This window comes from Hylobates moloch, unplaced genomic scaffold (genome assembly GCF_009828535.3).
Source record: "Hylobates moloch isolate HMO894 unplaced genomic scaffold, HMol_V3 SCAFFOLD_6, whole genome shotgun sequence".
Classification (NCBI taxonomy): Eukaryota; Metazoa; Chordata; class Mammalia; order Primates; family Hylobatidae; genus Hylobates; species Hylobates moloch.
In genome coordinates, this window is record NW_026652281.1 from 72844518 (window position 1) to 72859210 (window position 14693).

Genomic DNA, 14693 nt, shown 5'->3' on the forward strand with positions numbered 1-14693 from the left:
CTGGTTCAATAAAGCAGAAAGAACGTTTTACAGTTTTCTGCTATTCACTGTACAACTATTCACAACCTGCTTTCATTTTGTGAAAAGAAAATTTGAAGAAAATCAATTGTTTCTTTCATTCTAGATTATAGATGAAAATGGCAATGTTCTACCACCTGGCAAAGAAGGGGAAATTGCCCTCAGACTAAAGTCTACACAGCCCTTCTGCTTCTTCTCTGAATATGTGATATGAGGATAGAAAGCGCTAGTCATGCCTTAATACAAACCTCGGTCCAAATTTCATTTCCACCATGTCTTGCCATGTAACCTCAGGCAAGCAACAAAATCTATTTCATCAGCAGTAAAATGCAGAGCCCATCACCTATCACCTAAGTACTATAAAGATGAAATTCCAAATGTAACAAACTGGTTGCAGCGGTTATCCTCAGAAAGGAAAACTGGACAGGGTAGGATGGGGGTGCAGTTGGGGGGTGCTAGAGGTGGAAGAGGGGCTTTTTATTATACTATTTGGGACCTTTTATATCTTATACTAGGAACTACCTTTTTAAAAAAATTAATTTCCAGCCAGGGACAGTGGCTCATGCCTGTAATCGCTACATTTTGGGAGGCTGAGGTGGGAGGGTGGCTTGAGCCCAACAGTTCAAGACCAGCCTGGGAAACATAGCGAGACCCCGTCTCTACAAAAACATAAAACAATTAGCCAGGTGTGGTGGCACATGCCTTTGGTCCCAGCTACTCAGAAGGCTGAGGCGACAGGATTGTTACAGCCTGGGAGGTCAAAGCTGCAGTGAGCTATGATCAAGCCAATGCAGTCCAGCATGGGCAACAGAAAGAGACTCTGTCTCAAAATATAAAATACATAATTTCCTTTAGAAGTACAATTTGTAATGTACTTGTCACTTAATGAGTGCCATACCCATCTCTGTTCTGACCAAACTAATCCCCAGATGTCATCTTTGATTCCTAGGACAGTTCAGAGAAAACTGCTGCCACGGTAAGGGGAGATTTTTACGTCACTGGAGACAGAGGAATGATGGACAGTGATGGGTATTTCTGGTTTGTCGGCAGAGCTGATGATGTCATTATTTCCTCTAGGTTTGTAGATTTGGCACTCTTAAGAGGCAAGGATTGACAGGGAGGGAGATCTCCTACTGGAGGATGTGGTGGTCAAAGGCTTCTTTTCCTTTTCAGGTACCGTATTGGGCCATTTGAAGTGGAGAGTGCGCTTGCTGAGCACCCAGCAGTTGTCGAATCGGCTGTTGTCAGTAGTCCATATCCAATCCGTGGGGTGGTAGATGAATGTCATTAATTAAAGTAGCAACTTTATATTTTTGAGTTCTGTCCATTTGACCATGGTAAAGGCTGAACCAAAAGTGGTCATTTAATTCTCACTATGAGGCATGCATTTGGCCAAAATATAAATCAGGCAACCAACTTTACAATAAGTTGCGTCCCAAAGGGGAGCTATTAGGATTCTTTTGAAGGCAAGTGACAGAAACTCAACTCAAACTGCCTTAAGTTAAAAAAAAGAAAAAGACATTTGGCTCATATAAATGACAAGTATTCAAGTACAGCCACATCCAAGGGTTCATGTAAGGTTGGCAAGTCTTAGTCTCTCTCCATTTTTGGCTCTGCTGTTCTTTACGCTGGCTCCATTTGAGCAGGTTCTTCCTATTTGATAGCAATCAATTCCAGACTTACACAGGTTAACAACCCTCCACCCCTCCAGGAAAGGACAGAGCTCTGTTTTCAATCATTTCAAGTAACTCTCAGGACCGCATTTGCCTACCTTAGATCACATCTCTCATCAATGTGGTTCAGGGAATGGTATACGCTGATCGGCCAGACTTGGATCATATGTCTATCATTGGAGGTAGGGGTTGGTGTCAATCCCACCAGAGAGGTTAGGGTAATACTCTATAGGAAAAACTACAGTAGCTACTAAAAAGGGGGAACAGATACTGCATAAGCATATGCAGATTTCACTGAATAGGCAGCAGATTTCACTGAATGGACAACTGTCATGGAACTCAGAATACATTTTCTCACAGAAACAAGGCAAATAGAAAATTGTGGCCAGTTTCCCAAACAAGTCTCACGAGCCTGTTTAGGACCAATGGAAAGGAAACTCTGGCAATGACAACAATAGTCTTAATTCTAGGAAGAAGCCCTATTTTCCTGATTTCCTCATGGAAGTTTCCTACAGACACAGCAAGTGACAAAATTTCAAAACAGTTTGTCTCTCAGCATTCTCCCACATCTGTACCTCCCTCTCACACACCAGTGAGCCTCTGCAGTGACACTATGGGTGCCCTACTCTTACCTCTTATACCCCCTCCACTCCCATTTATTCCATTCTCAGAAAGTTTCCTCCTGCTGCCATGTTCTCATTCTCTCAATATAAATGATTTCAGCTGAAGAGCAGAAGTAATCACCAATTAGAATCAATGTATGAACAATGAATAATTAATTTATATGCTTACTAACCTCAGTAATTATCTAATTGGTAGGTTTTAAACAGTATTACAAAGAGAAGCAAACAATATGAGGCAAAAAACGACCTTATAGAGATAGCAATCTTTCCTGAGAGTTTTTTGTTTCATTTTGTTTTGAGATGGAGACTTGCTCTGTCACCCAGGCAAAAGCAGGAGTGCAGTGGTGCAGTTATAGCTCACTGCAACCTCAAACTGCTGGGTTCAAGCGATCCTCCCGCCTCAGCCTCCTGAGTCGCTAGGACTACATGTGTGCACCATCATGCCCTGGCTAATTTTTTCTTTTTAGTCTTTATAGAGATGGGGTCTCACTATGTTGGCCAGGCTGGTTTCAAACTCCTGAGCTTAAACTATCCTTCTACCTTGGCCTCCCAATGTTTTGGGATTATAGGTGTAAGCCACCACACTCGGCCCCTTCCTGAGATTTGATCTCCCAGGATACAGTCCTTCCTCCATTGAGACTCTTCAAACTCCCTCGAACCCACATATTCTCTGGGAGCTCCATTTGTCCCCCTGCTACATGCTTCTAGTGGTATAGATTCGAAGGAGTAAGTGGTCATCTATAAACCAAGGACTGCCTGTGTAATAAATGGGATCAATACATGTGTGACCTGTAAATAGAACTTAGCTTTCTTGAACCGCTGCACTCCTCATACTCACAAACCATTTACCTGGAATTATTCTCAAAACCTCACTTTGTAACTGTATCCAAGCTTTGTTCAGAAGCAATCTCTGGCATTTGCAGTCATCACTCAAACTGCTATTAACAAACAGTAAGTACCTATGTTCAGCATTGGTTGCAGATCCTTGATGTGTCTGAAAAACAGAGCAAGATAAATTCTGTTGCAGGTGGTGAAAGCTTTTGTTGTCTTAGCTCCATCCTTTAAGTCCTACAGCCCAGAGAAAGTAACTCTTGAGCTTCAGGATCACATGAAAAAAATCAACTGCACCTTACAAATATCCAAGAAAGGTAAGCATTTTGTCCAAAAGTTAAGTTTGGATGTTACCAAACTAAGACCTAAGCTAAAATGTAGATTTTACTGGATTTTGACTTTATAGTAGCTCATTATATCGGTAGAGGGCACCTTTTGTTTAGCCCTAAGAACTTCAAAATGTTTTGTTAGAACAGTATAAATGCATTATAAACTAGAGTCTTTAATCAACTCTGCAATACTGAATCACTACTAAGATTCTTTCTAGAAATAATTTGTCCTATTCTGTATAAGAAAAGCAGTGGCCAAGAATGGCCAACTGCCTTGTTTTTAGGGACAGCACTTGACTAATCTATCCTAGGACTCTTGGCCCTAATACCCAAATAAATTCAAAGAACATACCTGTATGTATCAAGGGACCCCATTTAATATTCAGAAAGAATATCCAAAGAAACCATGAAATCTTTCCTGAAACTTTCATCAAATAAGGATTTAAGAATACTATATAAAGGGCCATGAAGATGGCCCTGTAGTTTCCTTCTAACGGTGGAATTGGTTGATATTGACTAATCCTCTGCATGAAATTTCTACTTTAGTTAGCATCATTTCAGTCAAAAGGTAGTAAATTTCAACCTAAGAACTACTCAACAATTTCTCCATTACATTCACTAAATTAATGAACTTTGACTTTCAGAAAGGCTATTTGAGGACATTTTAAAATACAGTAGTAGTCTTATTTTGACAGAACAGAATAAAAAGAGGATTTTTAAGGTCAAGTCAGGGCAGAAAACTGTATATATTCCAAATTATCCCTAAAAAATCTTCTCCAATCTCCACGGTCCAGCTCTGCAAAGACAAGAACTAAGTGTTCTTTTTGCATTTAGGTGTAGTCTCCACTTTCCAGAACAGTAGAGACCTAGGACTAGTTTGAACTGGGGGAAAGCAATGGGGTAAAGGGATTCTTACTTTCTTGTGGCAAAGCATTTAAGTGAATTTGCACTAAAAACCCCTAAGATGGAGCTACACTGTCACTCTTCCTATACAAACAGAACAGTTTCTGGTGTCTATGAGATTCAATAAGCTTAGGCTAAGATAATCTAGACTTTAAAATTCAGTCTCAGAGTTTCATGCAAGCTCTCTCCTATTGCACTGACAATTGGAAGAATGGAATCAAATGTCTCATGACGTTTTTCTGTCTGTGGAATTTGTTCAAGAACTCCCAAAGATAATCATTGGGAAAATCAAACACAGCGTTTTAAGAGACCAAGAATGGGGACGAACATAGCTTGATAAAAAACTGAAGGGTTAAGTAGTATGATTGCTTTCTCTATTTGTTCCTGGTAATTCAGTGACCACTCTCTTAAAATGTTTAAGATCCTTCCTGGTTTAAGTTTTTGTTTCCTACTTAGCTAAAAATTAAAAAGTAAATAAAAGTCTAAAAATATATGGATGAAAATTGTTTTAATAACCAAACTGACAAAGGTAATGATAATGGTTTCTAGTGTTTAAAATTGCAGGAGTCAAATGATTATTTAGAAAAAGAAAGTGCACAATGAATCTGCATTTCATTTATTTTGTGCCTAATTCAAAATAAAGATATATCCTAAATGTTCAAGACAATTTCTTCTACTTAACAACTTTGTAAGACCAAACTTCAAGATATTAAAATACTGTTAAAACGAGGAGTATAAATAATTCAAAAATCAGTAAGTGTTTAATGAAAGTACTGTATTACTGTGGCTCATTTTGAAGCAAATTAACTGTAAAATATCTGAAACTTGGATTTAGGAATATTAACTATTCAAGGGTAACAAATTGTTTATATTTTTTAGGATCATGTCCATGACATTTTTTATAATTTGACATATAAACATATTTTATGATATATATACACTGTAAAGCAAGAGATTTACTAAGAGTCAGAAAGAAAAAGTATAGAACACCAATATTTAGGGAACAAATTTATTTTGATTTTTCTGAAAATATCAGGAACTATGAAAAAAGCTCGCTATCTGGCCGTACGAAAAGCAAAATACAAGTAAAAATAACATTTGAAAACCAGGTTTAACCTTAGAGAATCATGTTTTAAAATACAAAGTTTAACATTCTTTCCTCTATGGAGCTAAACAAGTTTTCTAAACCACAAGACTGCAGTTTTATTTTTTATTTTTTTTAACTGACGTAATTTTTTAAAAGAAAAAACAAAAGGGGAATAAAAAGCACTCACTTCCTACCCTGGAATCTTGTCATTTATAAAATAACATGCTCAAATGTCAGTGAAAATAAACAGTTGATAAACCTGAAAACAAGTCTTTTAATGAGTTCAGGTTACAACCGAACACAGGATTTTGTAACTGGGAAAGAACAGCTTGTATAATAACCGAGTCCTACCAAATACAAATAAATATAAAAGACAATTAAAAACAAACTATAAAATCAAAATCTTTCCGTGAAGTAGCAGCTTTCACAAAGTAAAAACAATTTAGTTCCACAGAGTTGTATGTTCTGTAGGCATATGGCCAATTTTTTTTCCGAGTCCTTTTGTCTTGCATTATCAAAATAGAATCTTTGTCTTGGAGCAAGTCTGCTGAAGAAGGCACCAAAATCCTATCCTCCCTATTCCCCTAAATGATATTAGTAATCCACTTATCAATCATTGCAAGGTAACTTCAATGTCATTAAGTATTAACATTCTAAATATGTAAAGCTACAGAAAGAAGGTCCTGCCTATTCTCTTTGCCCCTCTCAAATCATTCTAGTCTGGTTTACCAAACAGAACCACTAACTAGGAGGATAAAAATACATTCCCATGTTCACTAGCCATTAAATGAACATAGCCACTTGTGCAGGAAGCCTAACATTTTTAGGACTTCCTAACTTTTTAAAATTTAAGGATAAGCCCATTTCTACAAGCTAACTTTACAGCTCCTTAATATTCTTAATCTGGACAGTTTACTTTGCACTTTGTTGGTGTCTGCCTTTTCAATTGTTTTACCCAAAAATAGGCCTTGAAAAAACTTTCAAATTCAGGAAACCCCTAAACCCCTGCAGAGATCCCTCATGGTATGTGAGTGTGAGCACTAAGTTGAAGAATACTGTTATTTCACAGAAATCTAGGACTGTCAGACTAGGGCTGAGTTCATTCTCTTCCTTCAGAGACAAAATTTCAAGCTGAGCAGATTCAGAGACAAGGGTTCCTCATAAGTTATATACTAGTGCTGGGGAAAGGAGAGAAAATGCTGTTTCATTGGGTCTTGTGGTTCCTCCAGCTGGGTTAGAGCAAGATTTGAGAGTTGCACCCTTCATTTTCAAGTCCAAGTGGCTGCAGAAACATTTCAAGAATTCCTCTGGCAAGGTGGCAAGTCAGTTTCCTTTTAGATCTAAGACTCTTGTCACTTTAAGAAAAATTTTTTTCCCCAGAACCTTTCAGAGACTTGTCCATTTGTTCATGTGATGAAAAACGTCTGCAAAATAGGCTAGTTTCTGTAGTCATTTTTCATTTCCAAAGCACTCAGCAAAAGCTGGCTGTTTTCGTGTAAGTACTCTGGAAATTCACCTTTCAATTCAAATATCCTGTAGAGAACGCTTCCTCTGATAAGCCACTGGATGTCTGTATGGTGCAGGAGGTTTATGTGCTGTTTGTCCAGGTTTTTGTTTTGGGTGTTTTTTGTTTTGTTTTGTTTTGTTTTAACATTTTTGCATAAATGGGTCTTTGATACAGGTAACCAGTTTTGTAACACTCTTCAGAACATCACGGTATCTTCAAGTTTTTGATATCAGCATATCTGTGGAGAAAGCAGTGTGCTATAATGTCAACATCAGGATTTCTTTCTTTTTTTTTAATAACGCAAAATGACTGATGGGGCACCAGGAGTGTAGATAACAGATCTCTGGTTATCAGATATGATGTCACAATATTATATATTGGCCTTTGTTCTGGGAGGCTCCTAGCAATAGAAAAAGTTTTCTTTGAATTTCATCATTTACAAATCTTACAAATGCTACAGCATGACAAATATTAGTGAAAACTGTTGACTCATCATCCTGGATAGAGAAGCTGCTACTTTTCAGTTAATGACACAAAACCTTGTTTGCATCATATGAGATATCATCAGTAAATCAACTTATTGAGAATAAAGTCTTTTCAATTTTGTACTGCATCTTGCCCCAGCATTTTAATATTATTAGATTCTCATCAACTATGCATATTTCCTTTCCTGAGATAAGTTCTGCTACTAAATAATTTGCTTCTTAAACCTTTTGACTAAATATGATTTCTTAACAAAAGCCTGTTTTTGATAGTCCAAAAGCCATTTGAAAATAATGAATATCCTTTCTTGTCAAGTGGCTGTGATTTATTGTTACAATCGCTAGTTTTGTAAGTTGCATGCCACAGACGATGCACAATGGGACAGGACAGCTTGGACTGAGTCCACATAATACCCTTGAGAAGTAGCTTTCTTTATAAAGACAGAATTTCTTTGTGTCCCTTGTTGCACTAGTATACTGAAGTATACTCAGAAGACTGAAACTCTTCATCACCAACCTTTTCAGAAATGTCTGTAGCTCTATGCCTAAAACGGTTCTCTTCTCTCTCACATCTTGCCTTCCAAAATTGCGACACTGGACCGTCAGCTTTATTACACACAAATGTTAAAAAAATATATAAAAATAAAAACAGACATAAACAAGAAAATCACAAAAGTACAAAAACTTCACTAAACAATCACTTCTAACCTACATGATCCACATTTTTGCAATGTTTACAACAAAGTGGCAGGCGGACAGCTGAGCTGTGGCATGTAAAAACTCCCTCCTTAGAATGAAAACTTCCCTCTGATTTTCTACTTCACAGTTAGTTCACTCCCGTAAGTCAGCTGGCACTGCAGAAAAGGAGCCTGGGAGAGGCCAATATCCCCCTCCTATCCTCCCCTCTTTGCAACAGCAACACATGGGTCTGCCTCTACATAATACCATAAAGGCTGAAAGATCCCTAACAAAACTGTTAACAGGGCTGCGCAATCATTGCTCACTACTGTGAGAACAGCACAATGCAGCATACAAACAAAAGACTGTTTTTAGTCACAATTTAAAGTGGAGCCCCAGCAACATCTCGTAGAGCCCCAGGTGAGAAACCCACCTCCAACACCAAATGACTTCCTATGAGAGGTCATTTTCATCTGACTTGGATCCTTCTGTGGCTTGACTTGCAAGTTCAGGTTTGGCTCCTCCCTCATTTACCACCTGTGGATTACACGTTGGTTTTGTTTGCCCCAGCTCCTCAGTATTCTCTGGTACCTGCTGGTTATTTTTTCCTTCTGCTGTGTTGTTTTGGTCTGATTTGTCAGCAGATTCCAATTTAGCTTCTTTCCCATTTCCCTGCTTTGAGTTAAGCTGTGATGGATCCTTAGGGCTCTTCACCACCTCCTGGAGATTGTATTTTCTAAACAACATGTAATCTTTCACAACACTCAGGCAACAGACAGCTTTGATGATTTCTACTACCACTGTGTACTGTGGATTGGTGAGATCCACTTTATTTTCTGAATTGAGGGTGCACACTATTCCTGTAACAAAAACAGAAAAACACATAGCTGAGGAGGATACCATTACATTTGATAGACACAAAAAATCTTTTGTCTCTGTTTCTTGTTAAAACAAGACATACACTAATCCACTCCTCTACGTGGACTTCAAATACTCTGAACCCTTACAATAAATAAACACAAATGAAACCCTACAACATTTAATAAGAATTTTTTTTTCCAAACAAAATTCAATTTCGAGTTAAAAAAGACTTTATCTAACTACCAGAAAATCTCATATCCGACATATTGAAATCAGTTAATATTATTTTAAGAACATTTTAATATATTTGTTCTACACTCAAAAATGTAGGCCTTAAATCTTTAAAAAGAAAAAAAATCCTTAAAAAACAAGTATTTACCATTGAATGCCTATGGAAAATCACTAAGAGAAACATACCTGCCAATTCTCTGATAACTTCTTCTCTATTTACATGACTGTTATTTCGAGATTTGTACACAATCTGAAATGTCCCTTTGTTTGGAGCTTTAAACCAGGGTTCCAAAAATGTTTCTGCATATTTTTTCATATCTTCTAAAAAAGCCTTGCATGTGCCTGAGATGGGTAACATTCGTAAAATAACTCGAGTCTTCTTTTTCTTGGTTTTGTACATATCCTGGAGAATATGATGCACCAATTTCTCAGGCTCTTAAGAAAAAAAAAAACCAGAAAAAAAAAGTTAAGAAGATAATTTCTCAGACATCTTAAAGATTGAACTCTAAAATGAATTTTCACTGGCAATGACATAAGTTGACAGAAGAAATTCTCATAATGAATTTTAAATGAATCTACCTAGTCATTCTTTCCAACCAATATTTCTTCAGTGCCTAATATGTACTATAATGTATCTAATATATTTTAACTTTTCATCATTATTACTGCTTGCACTAGAAATGACTGTTTAGGTAGACACTGTTGTTAACATTTTTGTGATGTCCTGAGTTATCCAACCATAACACCATGCTGTTGTTTTCCTGTAACAACAGAGTACATTAAACAGTACACACTTTTTTACAAAAAAAAAAAAAAAAAAAATCTGTGAGTCACTTTAAAAGATGTAATTAATCCATTAGCTAAGTTAGCACACAAGTCTAAATCTCAGACCCAGGAGGAATCCCAGAACCATGTTGGGCACAAGATCACGAAAGGGAGGTCCTCAGGCTGCAATCTGCCTACATACAAGTCTATTTGGGGCTGCTCCGAAAATTTTTGAATTAGTTGACCACATTGAAAAACAAAAACCTCCAGATTTCAAAATCTTTTGAGAAATTCGAATACCTGGCCCTGCATTCCCAAACAGCAACAACTGGCTGGAGCTGAGTAGCAGCTGCCCCTTTTACACAGAATTGGCACTCTAGTTCTGCCTTAAGTTATATACGAAGGAAGCAGCAAAGCCAGGTTTCCACTCATAAGCCAATGCTACATCCACCACCCCATTCTACCTCTCCACAGGCCAACTGCTAATACAGTATACAGAAGCTGCCATCAAATGATTAACTGAGTCATGCCCAAGAAGCCACTTTGTAAGCAGTATTCCCTGAGACAGGAAGATACCCAGATGTTATGAGATCGATAATCTTAACAAGTATTTGTCACACCTATCCCAAGCGTCCTGATGAAGACGACATTATTTGCTCCACTTTCCACTGACTGGAATCTTCTTAGCCTCATCTCTGTAGATGCCTTAATGTCATCAACTTCTTTCTTCAAGGCAGCCTCCGCATCATCATCCTCTCCCTCACTTCCAGAGGGCTGCTGATCCTTGTCTGTAAACTGTTTGCATAAAACTAATGAGCAGAAATGACACAACAGCTCACATTTAAACACTAAGTAATTATTTATGTGAAATCCCTGGTGGCAGGTGGCTCAGTATTGTTTTTTTGTTTTTTTTTTTTCTAAAGATGGAGTCTCGCTTTGCCTCCCAGGCTGGAGTGCAGTGGTGCGATCTTGGCTTGCTGCAACCTCCGCCTCCTGGGTTCAACCAATTCTCCTGCCTCAGCCTCCCGAGTAGCTGTGATTACAGGCGCATGCCACCACACCCAGCTAATTTTTGTATTTTTAGTAGAGATGGGGTTTCGCCCTGTTGGCCAGGCTGGTCTTAAACTCCTCAGGTGATCCACTCGCCTCAGCCTCCCAAAGTGCTGGGATTACAGGTGTGAGCTACCATGCCCAGCTGACTCAGTATTGATAATAAAGCTTTTTTTACGAAACTGGGACACCACACCCTTCAAAACGTGGAGCAAGGCTGGAAGTGGTGGCTCATGCCCGTAATCCCAGCACTTTGGGAGGCCGAGGCAAGCAGATCACCTGAGGTCAGGAGTTCGAGACCAGCCTAGCCAACATGGTGAAACCCTGTCTCTACTAAAAATACAAAAATTAGCCCGATGTGGTGGCAGGCGCCTGTAATCCCAGCTACTCAGGAGGCTGAGGCAGGAGAATCGCTTGAACCCAGAAGGCAGATGTTGCAGTGAGCTGAGATTGCACCACTGCACTCCAGCCTGGGTGACAGAGCAAGACTCTGTCTCAAAAAAATTAAAAAAAAAAAAAAAAAAAATGTGGAGGAAGAGGGAATTCCCCCAGACTACCGAATGTAAAATTTGAAAATGTTTTCAAAAGCATCCTGACAGTTTGAGGCAGAGAGAAACGTGCTGACCAGATCAATCATTTCAGGGTGGACCTTAACACCTTGACCAGGTATCTGTGTGCCTCACATGACGCTGTCCTTTTGGTGAGATTAGACCAAATACTTGGAGAATTAAAAACCCTTACTCTTGTTCTATTAAGGAACAAGGCACAGAAATACATTGTTCAATAATTTTGGCCAAGCATGGTGGCTCACGCCTGTAATCCCAGTACTTTAGGGGGCAGAGGTGGGCGGATCCCTTGAGCCTAGGAATTTGAGATCAGCCTGGACAACATGGCCTGAGAACCCGTCTCTACAAAAAATACAAAAAATTAGTCGGGCATGGTGGCACATGCCTGCAGTCCCTGCTACTCGGGGGCTGAGGCAGGAGGATCGCTTCGGCCCCGAAGGTGGAGGTTGCAGTGAGCAAGATCATGCCACTGTACTCCAGCCTCCACCTTGGGTGACAGAGCAAGACCGCTTCCAAAAAAAAAAATTTGCTCAAAGTACAGGAGTAGACAGGATATGTACTTGTTGCCCAGCTCTCTGCCCCCTAGTGGCCAATGAAATTGCCAGTCAGGCACAATAATAATTGTATACATTTACAGAAACTTTATTACATACCAGTATGTACTTTATGTACATAAGCAACTCACTAGCCAGTCTTAAAGTATTCTCTTTTTTGTCTAGCTCAGCAACATCAAATAATGTGCCCATGTCCGAGTCCCCAAGCTAGTAAAGGATGAGTCGTGAATTTAAATTCCCTCTGTATTACCCTTCTTCATTTAATCCCTCAGGGTGCATGTATGTATTGGTCCAGATTCTAAGCCAGTAATATGATTTCCAAACAGTAAGACTTTAGGTGATACTGGTAGAAGTTTTTACTTTCTAAAATGTATTTTAAGTGCAATAACTAGCATTAGTAGTAAACCTATTATTTCAGAGATATTATTGCTTCAGGTAAACACATTATTACTCCAACTTCACGAGGCTGTCATGAGAAATGTGTTCCTGAAAAAGCTTCAGCACACCGCCTGGCCCTCAATGAGCAATCCTTAAGTGGGAGCTAGGCCGGGCTCAGTGGCTCACGCCTGTAATCTCAGCACTTTGAGAGACAGAGACGGGAGGATCGCTTGAGTGTAGGGTTTAGGACTACCCTGGGCAAAACAGTGAGACCCCTTATATACAATTTACAAAAATTAGCCGAGAGTGGTGGCGCGCACCCGTAGTCCCAGCTACTCTGGAGGCTGAGGCAGGAGAAGTCGAGGATCCCCTGAGCTATCCTCGAGCCACTGCACTCCAGCCTGGGCAACAGAGCGAGACCCTGTCTCACAAAAATAAAAATAAAAGTAATGGGAGCTACCGTGGTTAATGATGGAAAGAAAAGGTGCAAGCACTTCAAGCACAAAACCGATAGCACCTCAGTCTGCGAACGTCTCAGGACCAGGGACGGAAACGCCAGCGAGGCCACGCCCCTACAGCCGTCACGCCGACAACCCGAGACGCGCATGCCCATACCGGCAGCCATCCCTCCCGCAAGGCCTGGCAGCCGACTCGCCCGCCCACCCCGGGACCGGTACCTTTTCTGGCCCATACATGTCGTCGCCGTATTCGTTGAGCAGGCTGTAGGCCTCCTCCACGCACTTCCGCTCGTTCATATTGCAGGTGATGAGGATGCCCTGCAGCCCGGGCTCCAGCTGACGGGGCCCGCCAGCGTCGCAGCGCCGAGCGCGCTTGGCCAGCACATACTGAGCCTTGCATTTGCGCTTCCCGCCGCCAGGCTGAGTAGTCTGCTGGGCAGGGGCCGCCATGGTGCGCGCAAGCTGAGAGGAAAGAGAAAACGTTTCTCCGCTGCTGTTGGCGTCCTCATCTACCGCCAGCGCGAGCTGATGACGTTAGATATGAGCGACGGCCTCCTCTATCCCGCCTCCAAGCCTCATTCCTTGCTGCGCCAGGTCCTAAGTCCGGTCTGTAATCGTCAAAGGGGTGGAGTGACACCCGCCCAAGCCCCGCCTCCCGCCCCGCCTCCCAACTGCAACCTGAATCCAGTAGAGGCAGCATAGCAGCCATTCTGGAAGTGGTGTCGGTGGCTCCCCAAGCCCTTGAAGCTGGCTCCAGCCATGTAGCTTCCTCCGCCCAACCTTGGTACCTGTTCCTCCAGCCTTCGCTATAATTCTGCCACCTACTATGGAGGAAAAGTTAAATATTAAATTTGAACTCAATTGAACGTGGACACAATGGTCAAGTCCCGTAACAGGTTGCATGAGCCCCTTGAGGCATTCATTCATCCAGCACTGTTACAGATAACTCTGTACCTGTACTTGAGTTATTGAAAAACAGACAATCACAAAAACAAGTTGACCTTTATGTGTTCCTTGAGCCCAGTCCCGAAGGGCCCTCGTGACTCCTCATGCCAATTAACGCATTACAAAAAGGGCCAAGGTCGGCCGGGCGCGGTGGCTCACGCCTGTAATCCCAGCACTTTGGGAGGCCAAGGCAGGCAGATCACGAGGTCAGGAGATGGAGACCATCCTGACCAACATGGTGAAACCCCGTCTCTACTAAAATGCAAAAAATTAGCCACTCGTGGTGGCACGCACCTGTAGTCCCAACTACTCGGGAGGCTGAGGCAGGGGAATCACTTGAACTCGGGAGGCGGAGGTTGCGGTGAGCCAAGATCATGCCATTGCACTCCAGCCTGGCAACAAAGCGAGGCTCTGTCTCAAAAAAAAAAATGAGCCAGGGTCCCAGGCCACACGCAAGCTTCTTGAGACCTCTCCTCCTCTGTGCACAGACAAGTGGCTGACTCTGGAGCCCAGGCTGTTGCTTCCCGGTCTGGTAATGAATCCAACATAGTCTGGTGAGTGTAAATATATATATATATATATATATATATATATATATATATATATATTTACACTCACCAGACTATGTTGGATTCATTACCAGACCGGGAAGCAACAGCCTGGGCTCCAGAGTCAGCCACTTGTCTGTGCACAGAGGAGGAGAGGTCTCAAGAAGCTTGCGTGTGGCCTGGGACCCTGGCTCATTTTTTTTTTT

General features: G+C 40.9%; 2 protein-coding genes across 3 annotated transcripts in view; one reads left to right on the plus strand and one right to left on the minus strand.

Annotated features, from left to right (window-relative positions):
* ACSM1 (acyl-CoA synthetase medium chain family member 1) overlaps nucleotides 1-4709 on the plus strand; it is a 50825-nt gene extending 46116 nt beyond the window's left edge. Inside the window, 6 exon segments of the mRNA XM_032156022.1 lie at nucleotides 125-223; nucleotides 968-1095; nucleotides 1192-1291; nucleotides 3342-3425; nucleotides 3427-3462; nucleotides 4623-4709. Of these exon segments, the coding sequence (XP_032011913.1) occupies nucleotides 125-223; nucleotides 968-1095; nucleotides 1192-1291; nucleotides 3342-3425; nucleotides 3427-3462; nucleotides 4623-4709 (534 nt within the window).
* A 663-nt stretch (nucleotides 4710-5372) lies between these two features.
* THUMPD1 (THUMP domain containing 1) lies at nucleotides 5373-13522 on the minus strand. Of its 2 annotated transcripts, none has more exons than XM_032157048.2 (5): nucleotides 13214-13522; nucleotides 10609-10783; nucleotides 9410-9658; nucleotides 8565-8991; nucleotides 5373-7209 (listed from the first exon to the last, which is right to left on the minus strand). In XM_032157048.2, the coding sequence occupies exons 1-4, from the start codon at nucleotides 13442-13444 to the stop codon at nucleotides 8585-8587; spliced, it is 1062 nt and encodes a 353-aa protein (XP_032012939.1). In that variant the 5' UTR covers nucleotides 13445-13522; the 3' UTR covers nucleotides 5373-7209; nucleotides 8565-8584. The 2 variants fall into 2 exon arrangements, with proteins under 2 accessions (XP_032012939.1, XP_032012938.1); XM_032157047.2 differs by lacking the exon at nucleotides 5373-7209 and adding an exon at nucleotides 8005-8059 and having other exon boundaries at nucleotides 13214-13506.
* Nucleotides 13523-14693: the final 1171 nt, after the last annotated feature.